The 18,104-nt window shown below is 38.5% G+C and overlaps 1 protein-coding gene across 5 annotated transcripts in view; it reads right to left on the bottom strand.

Moving 5' to 3' along the window:
• The window catches only part of rhbdl3 (rhomboid, veinlet-like 3), a 129,090-nt gene extending 113,302 nt beyond the window's left edge, over positions 1-15,788 (bottom strand). For 4 of the 5 annotated variants that reach the window (XM_079883237.1, XM_079883242.1, XM_079883240.1 and 1 more), the window contains exons 1-3: positions 15,690-15,788; positions 15,009-15,441; positions 14,829-14,852 (exon numbers count right to left, since the gene is read on the bottom strand). In XM_079883237.1, coding sequence (XP_079739363.1) covers positions 14,829-14,852; positions 15,009-15,104 — 120 coding nt within the window. In that variant the 5' untranslated portion in view covers positions 15,105-15,441; positions 15,690-15,788. The remainder of the gene's footprint in view (positions 1-14,828; positions 14,853-15,008; positions 15,442-15,689) is intronic. The other variant, XM_079883239.1, reaches the window with a different exon arrangement.
• Between the last annotated feature and the right edge of the window lie 2,316 nt (positions 15,789-18,104).

Here is an 18,104-nt window from a genome sequence, read left to right as displayed (position 1 = left end):
GTCTCGAATGCGTTTCGGAGGGCATTTACACCTGGTCTTTTCACGATCGGATAGCTACCCGATCTGAGAAAACGCATGAAGTGGCCAGGTGTAAACAGCCCCTAAAAGTCTGTTGCGGTGTGTGCAATAAGAGTTGTTTTGCTATTCAAATCAACAATGGAGTTTGAGCAGACCTATGTCACCGGACTAATTTGCCAAATCTTCACGGTACTTTATGCCAAAATGGAAACTCAGACAGCAACAGTTCAGGGGGAGAAAAACTTCCTGGGACAAATTGTTCCGGGTAATTTCAGTGGAAATGCGGCTAGAGAGCACCGACATAAAAATAGATATGAATAGTAGATTTTACCTTTGAAGACATGATCATCCAAAGCCAATTAACTGCACTTTTCAGAGACAGTGAAAATTTCCCTGAAGCATTCGGGGCTTTGCTACTCCCTTCAGAGTAAATAAGTGATGCAGACTGTATCAGTTCACTTTAGTTCTGCTAAACAAAGTTATTTTTCGTAAAGTACTATCATTTAAAGTCCTTTGCTAGGAGCCTTGAAGTTCATAGTGATGCTACTACCTTCATCTTTCATCTTCACAAAACACTCAATCAGAAGGAATAAATTCATTTTTATTAAAATCATAATAAATCAAATTATATAAAATTATAAATTAAGTTTTGGGCATTCATTTACACTCAACTTTTGAAAACATGTTTCAAAGTGCAAGTTTTTGAATACAATACTGTCATCGCCTCCCTACAAACAAAAAAAAAAAAAAAAAAATGCGAATTTGTAATAACTGTGACGTTGCGCGTATGCATATTACTTGTTCAGTCTATAGGCACGTAGTGTTTCTTTACAAGTTTTGACAACATTATCGCATGTACGCAAAGAACGTGTTTAGTACATCATTGTTGTGTAAATGTACCCTGAGTTTGAAATCCCTGGTCTAAACCATCAACTAAAGAAAACATGTTATATATACATGCCACTATTTATTTATTTATAATACCTAATTTTTTTCTCCAGAATTTCACGTGGTACGGAATATTCCTCGCATTCAACCATTAAAAAAAATGTGTCTTCTTCATGTTTTCATGACAGGTGCTGTTATGGATAAAACTGTGTGAGACACAATGATCTGCACTGGTTGTTACAAATATGTGAGGAAATCCTATTAATCCAATTGTTTTTTTTAGAAAAAATAATATAAAACTATAAGTATATTTTTTGGCAAAAAATGAAAAGGTGTGGGACAAAGACAACTCAAAGAAAATCATCTGTCTCAGGAATGAACCAGTCTGCAAAAGGCCAAATGGAGTTAGATTAAATGATAATAAGCAGGTCTGGTAAGATTTTCTCAAGTGAAAATCTGATATGGACTGACTGACTGGATAGAGGAGTAGTAAGCTTTTATCAACCTGTTAGACTAGACGTCTCTTGAAAAAAGCTGTATGTTCTTTCATGCTGGAACATGTCTGCAGTGCACAGGTTCCCTTTCCACATGTATTCAGACACATACGACTCATAATGAAACTAACAGAAAATCCTGCACCAGTGGTGGCAGTGTTTTCATGGCTGAAACTGTTACCAATGGGAAGGTTTCAAAGATGTGAATGGCTTCTCTAATCGCATAAACCAGAGTAAACACTCTGAAATCTGAGCATCACCTGTCAAACACACTGAACCTGCTCCAGTGATCTACAGTAACTACAGTCATGACTCACATGTCATACAACACCAAAGACTGTTTCAACGGATTAGGACAGAAGTCTTTGTGACGGAGGATTTTATGCTTTCCTTTTTCTTTTTGAGATTTACATCCTGTTTGTTACAGTAGGGTTTTCCAACCCATTTCATCCATTTGCTAGGACTAGAGAGTTATAATCAATCTTAAGCAAATCCCAGCAAAAGCTAAAAAATTAAGTTACACTACAGTTCAAAAGTTGGACTCAGTAAGACATTTAGGCCTGGTTTCACAGACAGGGTTTAGATTAAGCCAGGATTAGGCCTTAGTTTAATTAGGAGATTGAAGTAGCTTTTATAAATGTGCCTTACAAAAAACAGCTCAAACATGCCTTTAGTCTGGGACTAGGCTTAAGCCTTGTCTGTGAAAACCAAGCCGGTTGCATAAGACTCGCCTTACATACATTTTTAAGTTAGTCATCAAGACTTTTTTAAATCGGTTACATAGAAATGTAGATTGGACTAATTTGATACCCAAAAGTAAGACTGATTACCCCTAACTAACTGCTAGTTGTTCGTACTAGTATCATACTATGGCTATGTTTATGGAACTGGCCCCAGGGGTTAATGTTTTTCAAAGAAGTCTCATTCTCATTCTCTGTTTATTCCTGTAATGGCAAAGCTGAATATTCAGCAGCCATTACTCCAGTCTTCAGTGTCACATGATCCTTCAAAACCATTCCAATATGATGATTTGATGCTCAAGTAACATTTCTTATTATTATCAATGATGAAAAAAGTTAAGAGCTGCATTTCTTTTCAGGATGCTTTGATGAATAAAAAGTTTATAAGAATAAATGGCATATATTTAACAATTCTCATATTATTAAATTACTTACCAATTGCAATGCATTACCACAGGGATTATGGTAAGCAATAAAAATTAGGATAAAGAGAGAATATATTGTAAATATATTCTGTATATTGTATACTGTATATTGTAATATACAGCCTAATGGCTATATTCAAGTAATGATGCATTGACATGGAACTTGCAGTTCAGTGAGTGAGTCATACATTATGTTGATTCAGAAGTCAATGAAAGATATGTCAGAAGGATTTGTGTAGAAAAATTGCATTTAATAATGATATTTATTTTCATTTTCACAACAGTGAAAACAGTAAGACTGAAATTTTTACTTTTCAATTTTATTTATGTTTGTGGTATAAATGGATCTTTTTTTAACATGAATATTTAGTATGTTTATTTGTTTATTAAAATAAACAAACAGTATGTGATTGTTTTGAAACTGATAATTGAGTCTCCATAGATAACTGAATAACAGTGCTCTGCTCGTCCAAAAATATCAAATTCAGTAAATATGTTTAAAAATTATTGCATTAAGCATATTTAAATCAACTTTGACTGCCCTAAAACACATTTATTACAATTCTAAAATTTACCACAGACCCTCAATTACCATCTTGCAGACCCCAGCTTGAAAACCATTGTTTTAATTATCAAGTCTACCTACATCCAGTACTAACAGGCGCATCAAATCAAACGTACAACAAAGCAATCTCCCTAGAAAAATATTTTATTAGGCGTACATTTCTTTCCCAGCATGAATATGCTCATGTACAAAAAGAGGTCCAAAAAGTAAAGGTTTATCTGGTCCAAATTGATTGGCCTGCACAAAGACCAGACCGGAACCCCTCTGAACACCTTTTAAGATGAGTTGGAATGCTGACGTTGACCCAGGCCCCACTGCCAGCATGCCTAACATTACTGAGATGTCTGAAAGAGAGCAGTTCTGTGAATCCATGTTCTAGAAGAAAGCCCTCCCAGAAAAGTAGAATTGGTTATAAAGAGAGAACCAACTTCCTTCTCCTCAGGAGACAAAGCATGCCCTTGCTTCTTAACAATCGCTTTACACAGGCATCTGACCTGAATGTTATCACATTCTACACTTTCACGCTTCAGAGAGTACTACTGAACTGATATTTCTAGCAACTGGCCTTTTTTTCTTTTTTTTTTTTTTTCAGACACTCCAGGATTTTTTTTTTTTTCACACTTTGCAAGTGGGAGATTCCACTTATTATCACAGTCTTTTTTAAAGAAGCAAAGTGTCAGAGAAAGAGTGGGCTGTGAAGAAATACTAGAGCGAGAGAGAGACGAGGAAAGTACACTGAAAATAGAATGTGAAAGAGATATTGGACAATCACTCACTGCATGTGTCTGAAAACAGAAACAAGGCCACATGTAGAGATATTTGGCAAACTTTTATTACTGAAGGTCACAGAAACACAAAGAGCTCAGGGACACACACAATGTATTTGATTGTTATGTATTAATTGCCCACTGGGACACATAGGGTTGCATATATGCAAATGGTCCCCTTCACTGTCAGACTCTCTTCTCAGCTTGTAGAATGAGAGATCAGGAGCAGGTGGTGAGCAACAGAACAATAATGGGCCGCCTCTTCAAAACAATACCAGAGAAAGAAGACAGACTATACATTTGATGTTAGATTTTAGATGTCCCTAGTGAAAAAGAAATACCCTTTAGCATACCTTTAAAAAGGGTACTTATTACAGAAATAAAAGATGTTAAAACATTTAAAATGTTAAAAGAATATACTTAAGTGCGAAATGAATGTAATGTTTTTGGACTCTTAACTGAATGTTAACTGCAATTAAATTATGTATTATATTTTAAATGTATATTAAATTCAGTTAGTTAAATGTGAGAAGGCTTTTTTCAACCAACTTAAGTAAGACTTAAGTGCATATTTATGTGAAATTACATCTATTGTTTTGAAAATATGGTTAAAGTGTACTGACGAATGTACTGACGAGTACTTAAGGTAAACTAAAATATACTTTAATAAAATTTCTATTGAAACTTGTATGTCATGTTTTAAAATATTTTTTTTTAATTACACATTTGTAATGATGAAGTTGCAATTTAGTACATTTAAAATATATAAACTTTAAATGTAATATTAAATAAAGTTCAATATTACATTTCAAATTACAATCAGGTACTAATATGTGCTTTAGTATGTTCCCTTTCGATACGTTACTCGTCGCTAGACGCTGTTATGGGGAAAACTCCTTTTTCTCCAGAGTCTGAAGACTTTTTAATCACGCAGTGAAACTGCACGCCCATTGGTACGTGCGGAGTAATAAAACGAACCAATGGCGAGGCAGTGGAGATGCTCAAGCCTATCAAGCCCTCCAGAACGCGCCAATATGGGCATGGCATCTAGCTATAAAAGCAGGCGATCTGGCATAGGATTCTCAGATCAATTCTCCTTCAGCGACGACACTTCTCTTCGCTGATACTCTGAGGATTCAAGCCTTCTTGCCGTTGACCAGCAAAGCAGCAGATCCAACCAAATCAGCACGCCGACATCAGCTCTTCGTCAATCCAGCCCACTGCTCACAAGCCGCTCTGCGCCTGCAGCTGATTTAGCGATCCCCTGCCGCCATCCGGTGAGTCTAAACGAGCATTATTTCTTTTCTAAAAGAGCAAATTGCGACGTTGATGCAAATGTTGCGCCACCACTGCGGCTCGTGTAGGGCGCCCCTGCACGTTAAAGACAAGCACATGAGTGCGTCTCGTGCCTGGGGAAATCCCACGCTGAGGCTGCACTCACAGAGACCAGCTGTTCTCACTGCGAGAACATGAGTCTCTCCTCTCTGCGTTCGCGGATTTACCCCGCCCCTCGCGCCCTACCGTTTTCTTCCTCCCAGGAACCTCGGAGGAAAAAACAGCGGGGCAAAGGGTTGAGCCGGCTCACGTCCCGCGTGCCTCGTGCTCTCCACATAGAGAGGTTTCACCTGTGCTGTTTTCCCACCCAGACCAACGCCCCTCTGTCAGCGCGAGTGGTATGGTCTCGTTCGGAGGATCCGACGAGGATCTTCACGGTGACAGCATGTCGTTGGCGGCCTCTGACGCCGAGGATTGGTTGGGCTCGGTAGATGACCCGGCCCCCTCGCTGCTTAGAGAGCCAACCGACGCAAGAGCTGGGATTGACACCGAGCTTCTCCGCGTCCTTTCCAAAGCTGTCGAAGAGCTTGGACTGAATTGGGCTGCCTCAGTAGAGCCCACACACAGCCGGTTAGACGAGTGGTTCCTGTCGGGGTGCCATCAGGTCCCTTGTCAGCGAGCAGCACCGTTTTTTCTGGAAGTCCATGATGAGCTCACAAAGTCATGGCGCGCCCCCTACTCGGCCCGTCTGCGAACTTCCTCTTCTTCTGCTCTCACCAGTGTTGACGACGCAGAAGAAAAAGGCTATGAGAAATCTGCCCCCCCCCCCGATGAAGCTGTGGCCGCGCACCTCTGCCCGCCCACGGCCATCGGATGGAAAGCAAAGGTGGTTCATCCATCTAAGCCCTGTAGGACCACTTCAGCCCTCGCTGGATGTTCTCTTACCTAACCAGCTCTCGGCCCTTCTAGTGCCTAGGCCATACCGATTTCCTGGAACGATTGTCTAGGGCAGGATCGACCTCTATGAGTTCTTCCTGGTTTAAGTTCCTAGGCGGCTCCGACTTATGTCTGAGCCCCAAGCGAAATGAGTATTCCCTATTATGTCTTGGTTCCTCTAGGCTCTGCTAGGGCTTAAAGCCAAGCATATCATTATAGTTGTTCCGCAGCCATAGCACGGCGTGACTGTATTGGTTCCCCATAAAGTATCGAAAGGGAACGTACTCGGTTACTTGCGAAACCTCTGTTCCCTGAGATACGGGAACGAGTACTGCGTTTCAGGCCGTGCTATATTGCTGCATGACTCTCAGTTTGTCGCTTCAGTCAAATTTAATCTGAGTATCCTATACCAGATAGCCTGCTTTTATAGCCAGATGCCACGCCCATGGCATTGGCGCGCTCTGGCAGGCTTCTCTGCGGCTCATGCAGCTCCGCTGCCTCGCCATTGGTTTGTTTTATTACTCTGCACGAACCAATGGCTGTGCAGTTTCACTGCGTGATTAAAAAGGCTTCAGAATTCGGAGAAAAATAAGTTTTCCCCATAACAGCGTCTAGCGACGCAGTACTTGTTCCCGAGTATATTAGTCAAGACAAAAATACAACGTGATCTCATGAGTATTCGTTTGTGTTTTAACTTAAAGCGTGGTTCTACCACACATACATTTACTTAAGTTTTCATACACATTGAAATGTACAATATTGATGTATTGAAAGCACTAAAGCGTAAATTATTTACGTATGAACAACTTTTAGACGTACAAATTTGTACGAATCCTTATTTATCAACAATAATTGTGGCATTAATATTTTGATTCTATCGTGTTCATTTGTCATATCAATGACATTATGACATTTATTAAACACAGTTTACTCATCTACTTTATATGAAATGATAACATTTAGCTCTGTTCTTTTACTTCTGCTGCAAACTCATTTCGAAAGATTACATAATGTTAAACAAGACTACATTTCAAACCCTTAAAATTAATAGCTTTCTTAGTATAGTCCTATGCTGTGACTGACAATAGAACTAAAAAATATGCAAAAAAAACCCGCAACATAAATTCACAAAAGTAATAAATTTTATTTGTGTGCTGTAATCCACATATTTAGAATCCATACTTTTGTAAGGAACAGACCCAAATTCAAGACTATTTTGCAATCTATCCTGCGATCATAACAAATCGTCATTTAAACCACTTTTGGTATCGCTTTTGACATTTTTGCAGTAAATACATTATTGTGATTCCACTTGTCTGTCTGTTATGTTTTTGTTTTTTAACATATTTTAAAGAAATAATTATCAGAAGGTTTAGAGGTAGAAGTGGGATTAGCGGCTCAAAATATATTTTTAATGCTACTGTATATTGTTGTCAGGTTCTGGGTAGATGATGGAGGAGGCGAACACGAAGATACTAATAAATCAAAGGTTTTAATTCTCAAAATGGCAAATACAAGAAAACAGGTAGCGTGTGTACAGAGCACAGACTTAACCTCTAACATTCACATTGACCGACAACTGAAAGGTGAAAGACAGGAACTTAAATACACAGAAGATAATGTGTGACGACAGGTGACGGTGATGATGAAGATTGACTAATTAACTAAACACAGGTGACAGAACTGAACTAATGATGATGATGAAACTAATGACAAAGAAAACAAACAGAAAGTCCATGAAAACGTGACATAGTCACTAAAAATAATTTTCCTACACAATTTGGTCCATTATGTTTTATATGTTCTGGGTTTGGGGGTAAAATGTCTAAAATCTAAAATGTACCTATAAAATGGCAAAAGGGCAATTATACAAATATCTTTATGATATAGCCTAAAGGATTCATAAATATTTTACGTTTTTTTTTAGCTGTAAATATGTAATAATGTTTACGTTTAAATGTTGTCAATAGTTCTTATTCGATCTACGTCATCAATGTTCGCGGCGGCCATGTTGTTGACATAGAAACCACAGCAACTGTCAGTCTGTCAATTGACAAGCGAGGCAGCGTGGTATTATCCATGGTATTATCGCTGTATTTATTTATTAAACAGCACGATGGTGTGTTGTGTAATACACGGCTGTTCTAACAACAGCAATAAGAACCCCGAAGTTTTTATGCGATACCGACTGTCAGAAAACGTGAATGGAAGGAGACAGAGGAGTTGAGCCAGCGCAGGAGAGACTTGTGGCTAGCTAGGATAAATATAGTCTAAACTCCCCACAGCAAAGTCTGTTCCCATCATTTTACCACATGTTAGGGGGGATTGGGGGGATGTAAAAAAAATATATTGCATCACAATAAGTGTATTGTGATTGTCAAAACATTTTAGCAACTAAACTGAATTTTATTAGGTTTAGTGACAACATGTTACAATGTTTACATGGTACAATTTCTGGTAAGCTACGCTTTTTTTATTATTTCAATTCAATTATTGTGATTTGATTTAATATTGACTCATTTGGATAAATATTAGGTAGGCTACACAAGATAGGCATTCATTTTTCTCAAGAAAAAAACCAACTCACCTAATGCTGTAAACATACAGAGAGATATAATGCGTTTTTTTATTATAACTTTATTTAATGATATAAGTAAACATATAATAAATATATAATATAGTACACATATTTAGCAAAATACTCTATAGCTCTTTTTTCTAGCCAACTAACTATAGCCTATATTATGGTCATCAAATGGCTTTCCTGAGGTAAATGTTATGTGACATAATTGTTCTCCAGCAGTTTTATTGAACCCTTTGTTTGTTTGATTGATTGGTCGATATCATGTATGAGGAATATACATTTTGGTAAGTTGTACTGTATCTTTCAACAGTGTTTGTGTTTATTTACTATTAGCTAGAGATGATCGGATCACGTGCCGCTAGGGATCTGTCGCGTCACATTTACAAGCGCCAAAATGGTATTTATTGTTTGAATTTCGTAATAAAAGTGACAGAAAATGATAGCTGAGATTTTTTATATCATAAGTAACCTGCTCTGTCTAGTCTGTCTGTCTCCCTGCCCTCTTTGCTTCGTGAGAAAATGGATGTGTGGCGTGAGAGCGTGTGAAAAGTGTCTCACGGTGAATGCGTGAGAGTTGGCAGCTCTGTAAAATTTAATAAATATCCGGATAAGTTACGGCTGGCAATAAGGACGGATCTTTACTTAAAGGGACACTCCACCCATTTGCATTAAGCTTTGCATTGTTAGAAACCCAGTCATACTATTGAATGGTCGTGCAACACTCTCTCATTTTCCCCTGAGACGGGAGAAATCCGTTATTTACCTCTTACACTTCCTCCCACAATGACGCAAAAATCGTCATTTTGCGTCATTGTCGCAGGAAGTGTAAGAGGGGGGGATTTCTGTTGAGACTACAAGCACTAGTTCCTCATCTTTCCCAAGGGGCGGGACCCGCTCACGCTACAGACCTATTACAGATCAGTGGGTGGGACTTTACTCTCTGAAACTGAAAGCAATATCCTCCATCTTGTTTGAAGCTAAGCTAACAGGCGCTGTGGAGGCAGATGTAAAGTTATGACAATAGCGGAGGAGAGTACTCAATATGATATAGAAGAAGAGGATTTCGGAAGTCTGATGCTTGAATCAGGTATTTGTGGCTACCTTTACAAGCCGCATTATAGCGAAGAGCAGCCGAGGCAGAAGACCTGCCTGCCGCGGACGAGGAGCCCGGACTGGCTCGAGTTAGGGCGGACTGGTGGCGCCGGTGATCTCACTATGCAACTACGAACCGCTACGAACACAGAGATAGAGTCCGTATGTGGCAAAGAATTTCAATGATGACAATTTCTCCTGGACGAAATCTCTGAATCAGACGAGGACACGGACGTTTGTGTTGAGAACTATACTAGTTTCGCACCGCATATGTTCTGACTGAACATCCAGGTACCATGCAATAATTCACCTTTTCGAAAGAAATACAAACGAGGAGTAATGCACTAATGAGTTCGCCAACTAACTAGACATTTTGTGTGAATGTGAAATGAATTTCAAGCTCTGGTGGTAGCTAGCCTTGTAGACAGAAGAGTGATTTGCGCTTTCTGGATTAGTGGGAGTGGCTTGCGGAACTGTGCAATGTGGTGCATTGTGGGAGTTGTTGTCTTTCATACAAATGCGTCCTGAAGTTATTTTTTGTCTTTCCTCGGTCACGAAGGCACCAAATTCAAAATTTATTTTACATTTCGACTACATATATGACCCACTTTAAATAAAAAACAATGTTCAAATGGGTGGAATGCCCCTTTAAGGCTATTGGGTCTATTTGATATGGGTCCACACCACTGATCTATATAATGACTATGCTATCCAGTCATTCTATATAGATCAGTGGTCCACACCAATCAAGCTTATCTTCTCTTGATACCGACGAGATGAAGCCATTAAGCTACTGCTCCCCTCAACTCAAACCTGCGTGCGGCTAGGGGCAGGACAGATGTCATGTCAACAATATGGCCGCGGTTAGCTACTTCCGGTGTTTGCGAATAAGGCATACATCCATATCGTACTTTCAACATCTATCCAAACAAGTTTTACACCTGAAAATGTTACGTATTGATACCTATATATTAACAATGAGACCAGGCTGAAAAATAAGTGTACTTCTTTAAAGCATAACAAAATTGATATTTAATTTGACATTATTATAGTGCACTTTTTAAAAGTATATTAAAGTGTTTAAAGTAACAAGTGTACTCTCTTCAAGTACATTTAAGTGGCCTTTTATTTTATTAGTATTATATTATCTTAAAGTACACTGCAAGTACACACTCAATACAATTAAATGCACTTCATTTTAACAATGGGTTATAAGGATTCTGTACCCCCAAATTCAACATAATAAGCAGGAATTAAGTGATTTTTCTTTAGGGCTCATTTGGACATTGTAAAGCTAAATATCTGTAGAATGTAGCTATGTGTTGGGTTTATGTTTGGAGTATTACAGGAAAGAACCCACTGAAACTAGTAGTATGAATTATATCCCCAGTGTTAATTCTAAAGCCAAATATCTGTAGAATGTAGCTACTGTATGTGTTGAGTTTATGTTTGGGGTATTACAGGCAAAACCCCACTGAAACTAGCAGTATGAATTCTATCCCCAGTATTAATTCTAAGACCCTTGTAAGCTGCAACAAATCCAACCAATTAAATAAATTATAGCACAAAGGTCATGTCTGAAACCAGGTTTATGTTGAATAGTAGCAGAAACGCAACACACTGTTAAACCGCAACTCGATTCAAATACATTCCACAACAAACAACAACCTCTAATAATCAATTGATGATTCTGTTGTTATTTACTGTTCAGTAAGTTACAGTTCTTGAATTTTACTGGCTGTGCGGCACTCCAAGATCACTGACGCACAAGGACTTTCAATGTTTATATCCCACTGCTTGTCTTTGCAATGTTCCAATGTTTGCAAGGTGGGGATTTTCAGTGACTTATTCAGCAGGTAACATTTTTTACACCAATAGGTTGCAAGTCTGTCTTTTGTGCATTATGAGTTAGTCATTGAATCCTTTACTCAACTGATTTGTTCAAAAACACAAAAACTTCCAGGAACATAACACCACCTACTGTGTGATATTCATAGACACACTATAGTTGATCCTGCTTTGGGCTTGTATGTAACCATTTTCGTTGGCAGAGTGAAAAGAGACAAAGTAACTGGCAAAATTTAAGTCAATATTAATCGTGTCTCATTCGATTACATGGAGAGGGCAGGGTTTTAGACCTATACTGCAGCCAGCCACCAGGGAGGGCAATTGAAATGCTTTGGCTTCACTTTTCAGGACGCGTGCAGCACACTTGATCGAGCCAGGCAAAATTACAAAAGAACTCCTGCTGATAACTGGAGTAGCATGGTGAGTAAGGTGGGTGGTGCTAGCTTTAGACGCGACCAACCCAAACTCGAATCCGCCTTTTTCCTAGCTCATTCTTCTCCCTTTTCCCATAGCATTTCATCTTGGAGAGGCATTTATTTTAAATAAATTTGAAATTTGAAAAGTGTAAATAAATTGCCTAAAGATTATTTCATTATGGGAATAAAGTGTAAAAATGGGTGGTGTTAGGAATAGGTGTAGTGGAGGGCTTTAGGGGTAGGTACAAAGGAGATAGCATCCATTTATGATTTTATTAAATATAATTAAATGCACTCAATATGTTATTACCGCATACTGTTTTATAATATACTACAATACACCGAGGTGCAAATGGTAGGCCTATCTGCCACTATTTACAGTAAGTATAAATAGCATCTAACAACTATTTACACTTAGTGCAAATAGCAACTAGCACTAGTGCAAAGAAAATATTGCTATTTTCACTTGTGTAAATAGTGTCTATCACTATTTGCACTTTTAGTGCAAATAGCCACTGCCTTCTTTTATATATTCTAAATTTAAAAAACTGATTATGCAGTGTGTTAAATTTAATCAACCAACTCAGAGCCTAATTTATGGAAAACAAATATAAAATAATTAGTATTGTAACTAAGTTGATAAACTAAATATGTCAGTGAACTGAATTATTTACTACTTTGCAGTCATGAAACTTAATTAATCTGGGGACATAAGCTAACATTCTGTGTTATTAAAAGAGAGTTGTAATTGATCCGCAGTGAGTCTTTTAACATCTTTCCATGTTTATGGATTCGTTTTTAGTGCAATTTTCCACCGGACAAAATTGCGCTTGTTAACTCATGATTTCTGTTCTGTGCGTCTGTGCGCACCAATCTTGCACTTCTATCTACTCCTCAACCAGACCACCTAGAGACTTCGGGTTTTCGGCATTATGTTAAGGAAGGTCTAATCTCGGGAACGCACAAAAAAAATCCAGGAAAAGATTTACTATCTCTTAGTGTTGTGATCCCATGAGGTGAGAAAATTGCGCTAAAACACTCACCGAGTTTGTATTACTTGTTTGGATGCAGGGAGTTAATAAGTTGTCAGAAATAAACAAGACATTTGCTGTCACTGGTCACTGATGCTGACAGCTTTTCATCATCCGTCAGGTTTGAGCATATGAATATGTAAGTTTGAATTATAAATTGTTTGTACTCTAATATTGTGTCATATAACAGCCCAGCTCCTCCTCCTCTTTTCCATTAGTTTGTTACATCTGTGATCAGTGAAGTGTGTTCTTGGCATTAAGATCCCACAATGCCTCCAATTTACAGCCTTGCAGGGCAGTGACCCCAAAACTGGACGAAACCCCAGAAGGCAGGCCACTTAAGGGACTCGGAGTGTTGTAGGCTAAATAAAGGGAGCGGAGTGAGAGGCCCACTTGTAAGGGAGCCCCCTCCCTCCCCTAACCAGCAGAGATGGAGAGGGTCAACCACAAGCCTTCTGCACCCTTACAGCTCTCATTCTCTGTTCACGTCTGCCACCCTCTTAACCCTAAAATCTCCCTTTCTATTCATATTGATATCTGTCTCTCTCTTCTTCTGAAATTGGGCCCCTGCATCCTTCATTTCGCTGTCTTTATCCCAGGGGAGTATGTGTGGGGGGTCAGGGTTAGGCAGGTGCAGAGCCAGTGAGAGATACTGAAAGCAAGAGAAAGAAGGGGCAGACTGTGGACCGCTCTCCGTCTGTCACCCAGCTCTGTTTCACTAACTACCCCCCCCCCCCCCGTTTCACTAACTACCCCCCCCCCCCCCACACACACACACACACTAGACTACACAACTCTAACCAGGATATTGAATATGTACCCTGGAAATGATCGCAGACCGATATTTTTAAAGTATCCGCATCAACCAATATCCGTGTTGTCAAAGTTATGTTTTATTTAATTTCGCTTTCATAGTTTGTTTCTCTTCAGTTACCTGTTTCCTTTGTTCTAGTTTCCTGACAGTCATTAGTTGTCATTGACATTCATTAGAGTACACCTGTCTGTATTTAGTTCATCACCTTGTCTATTCAAGTTCCTCATTTCCTTTCTTTCCATGTCCGGTATTGTTTGTGCCATTGCAATCTGACTCATGTTTGCTCTTTCTAGATAAACCTTGTTATTTTGAACCACTTAATCGACCTTTCTCATCATTGGACTTGATTCATGACACATGTCCACTTGGTCAATTAACAGAAATTATTATTTCCAAACTTTGTCAGATCCAAACTAGCCATTTTGTCAAAGCATTTTCTGTTTTTTTTTGCTTGTTTTTGTATTGTTTTTAGCAACGTACCAGGGTTATGAACCTTATAAATCCTGTTTCAATTAAATTCTTCACTTGAATTGAGATAAAAAGAAAAAGAAATAGATACAGATATGTGTTAGCATGACAAAGCCTTATTTAAAAGTTTAAAATATGTTGATGATTTACATTCTAGGCCTTACACAGACATAAGTTATAACTATGAATTGAAAGAGAACCAATTCTTACATTGAATTTCATCCAATCATGCTGTGTACATTTAATTTACTATCACTGAATTGTATTACAGTAGTACTGAATGGATTGGCGCTTATGATTCCATGCTTCTACTACTTTACTTTTTATCATTTTATTAAACAATGTTATCAATTATTGTCATATTAGTAAACAGGACATGGCCTGCACTGCACGTGCACAGAGTTACACCCAACCAAACTGACAAATACAGACAAGAAACTGTCAGGCAATAAGAGCAGAAATCCTACCTTGTCAAAAAGAGACTTCCATTGCTGAGAGAAGCATTTGTGTAAGACAGAGAAAGAGGGGAGGAGAAAGGAATGAACACAGAGATATAACTGAGAAAAAGATGACCCAACCTAAATTTAATCTCTGTTCTTTGCTGTTTTTCAACAACATAAATCATACATCTGCACATTGTCACTTACGTCCTCTGGAGCTACAGGAAGGACATCAGTGCTCTCCAGCACCTCGATCTCTTCTCCCTCTGCGTGAGCAGCGACAGCTGGGGATGAGTTCACCATAGCCCCTCTGCTCCTCTCAATCCACTCAAAAAACGATTATCTCCTCTCATAAAATTCTGCCATGATGTCTTCCACATATATCCATATGGTTTTGACAACTCAGAACTTCCTGCAGAGCTAAATTGGCACTATTCCAGATCTGTCATACTAATATCCAATGGCAAGTGAGTTTATCCCAAACTAAGTGGGTACGTGGAGTTCCTTCTCGCTTCCATATTTCATTACAGGATGTTTTAGACCACTTTAAATCCACAGCACGTCACACATAAGTTCGCGTTAGATTTTTAAACACGTCTGTCTTTCCCAGTAGCGTCGGGCTTCATCCTTAGACAGTCACCTGCAAGAGAAACAGCAATTCTTTCTCAAATACCTTCATGGTACGTTGTGTGTTAGATTATTACCATCCAGTGTCGTGCTTGGCGTGATTTTGCTCAAGCAGAAGGTATTGGCACCAAACAGAATGCGATAAACGAAACGATCAGGTCAGCGGCGGCTTGTGTTTATCGTACCAACGTTAAACCACGCAAGACTAAAAACAAGACAGTGCGAAATGCGTAAGTGTTAATTTGTGGTGCGTCATTGTACCTTGCTGTTCTTTCGCATCCTCAACGCGTGCCAGCACTGCCCGAGAGGAGCGACTTCTGCCAGCATTCACTGAGCGGTTTGCCAAAGTTCACTGTGACCGAGATGAGCACAGACAGCATGGGGAGGTAAGTGAGGCACCCGCCTCCTTTTAATGTCCCTCGTCAATGTGGGCGATTTTACAAGTGCTTGTCTCAAATGATGGGAGGTGAACATGGATGCGCGGGAATTATTTCTTCCATCATGTTCGTTTGTGTAGTTTGTCTTTTGCGGTTATTGCACTTGGATTTGTTTACTGGATGAATAAATGGCATCTATTTATAGCGACCAGGGTAAGTTAAAACAAACGGACCAGTCACACGTGGTTCTGAATATAAGCAGGCTCACGCAGAAGTAAATTTCAAACCAATTCTGTTGGCCAACGTGGCGAACTCGCGTGACCAGTCACCAGATTGCCGTTGCGAAATCTGCATGTGGAATTCTCGACTGTGAAAATGTCACCACATCTTTATTCAACAGTAAATTAAAGAGTCCTGTCACACTTACCTTTGTTTGGTGAATTTTTGCAGTAAAAATGTAGTCATTGTAATAGGAACTGCGAAACTGAACATTAATTAAGATATTTCCACGCAGATTTAGCATTGGGTTGTCCAAAAGAAAACTTGTTTGAAAGTGAATTATGTGTGAGATATATTAATTGCTACACTATTAATAATGGACCTTTTGATAATGGACTAGGCTGGTAAGATTCTGAAGTGTGCATCTGAGTGAATGATTCAATGACTCATTCATAATACACAAAAAGTCCATTGTTGCCATCTACTGCAATTGAACCTGCAAAAAAAAATGTAACGTGAAAAATACCCACCACTAATACACAGACTGACAACAACTTGGAACTTCATAAACTTCAGACTAGCAGAGCGATATAGTGAAATGTCCCAGTGCTCAGTACTGGAATTTAAGGAGAAAAGTTGGATTTTTTTTTCTTTTCTTTTTTTTTAAGTAATACCACACTAACCATCATACTGTTGTTCTGACTATCTGCAGGGCTTGGATTAGGCCTACCTGTGGCCTTGAGCCTGTCAGCTAAAATCGTTATCTATAGGATTATATAATTTTCTCTAATTAACCACTTTTAAAATGCATATGGAAAACATTTCCTTGTCCAACACGTTTTTCTTTTTTAAATCAGCGTCAGTAAACTTAGTAAACTTTCTCAGTAAAGAGAAACCCACAGTATCTCTTGGCACTGGTCCTGAGGATGTATTTCCATGGTAACGTATAGACAGTAGTTATTTATAGCATATAACACCTACACACACATTTTTAGACTTGTGACTTACTCTATACAATTGCCAAGCATATTCCAAGAAAAGAAAAAAAAGTGATAGCTGATAGAAGAGAGTGAAAAATGCACCATTACATTATTAGACCTACATAATTATTCACACTCATGTATGTGTATGTGAATATGATTTATGTCTGTTGCTGAAATTAAGTATAAAGATTGACAAACACCTGAATGTTTATGCTATAAAGATTAGACAAATGAGTCTCAAGGGCCTGATGGGTAGGCCTACTTGTAAATACGTGATGCTGTCTGTGGTGAGGAGAAAGTAATGAATGTAGCTCAATACTGCATTCTTGTGTACGATTTGTATAAGTGCAACAGAGGAACCAGAAAATCTCTTCTACTGTAGGCATATAGGATTTTGTCATTTGGGAAATTCTTTATTTAAAGCAGATTGTAGAAAGACGATACTAGAGTTTCATTATTTAGTCTGTATTCCTGTCCCTTAGCAGTAGGTTCAGGTAGAGTTAACATGATACTAATTTTGCAAAAGTTCTACGGCTAAGGCAATCCAAAACCGAACCACAATAATCAAAGGCTGAAGCACGTTAGCATGTGCCTTTCAGCTACATAATTTATCCTCAGTATTTACCCTCAGTAATATTTTCCCAATTAATTTTTTTTTTTACACAAAAACATGACAAGTATTTTTAGAAAAAGTCTTAAAAACGGCATGCTTTATCTCAGTACCCTTTCCTCACAGAATGGATTAATAATATCTGACTGCTAACAAAGTCCTAGTCAAGGCAAGTCAAAAAGGCATCTATTTTTTTTTGGTCATTCAAGTACAGTTAGCATCTAATTTAAATAATATAAACAATATATAAAAACCTGCTTCCCAATCTCACATTTCAAACCAGCAATACAATTGGACATACCGCTAGATGTCAGTATAACTTTGAATGAGTTTGAGTCAGCATGACTGCCTTATCGCCCAGCATATAAACCTCTTACAGGTTTATAAGGAACTCCACAGAGAGTTCCAAGAAAATTCTACTCAAATGTTGACTAAATGGAGTGTACATGAAATAGTAGTCCACAGCATAAATAAAACATGAACACAG

This window comes from Squalius cephalus (assembly GCF_949319135.1).
Source record: "Squalius cephalus genome assembly, chromosome: 10".
Taxonomy (NCBI): Eukaryota; Metazoa; Chordata; class Actinopteri; order Cypriniformes; family Leuciscidae; genus Squalius; species Squalius cephalus.
Note: the sequence above shows the minus strand (reverse complement) of the source record. Positions and strands in the feature narration are given on the sequence as shown.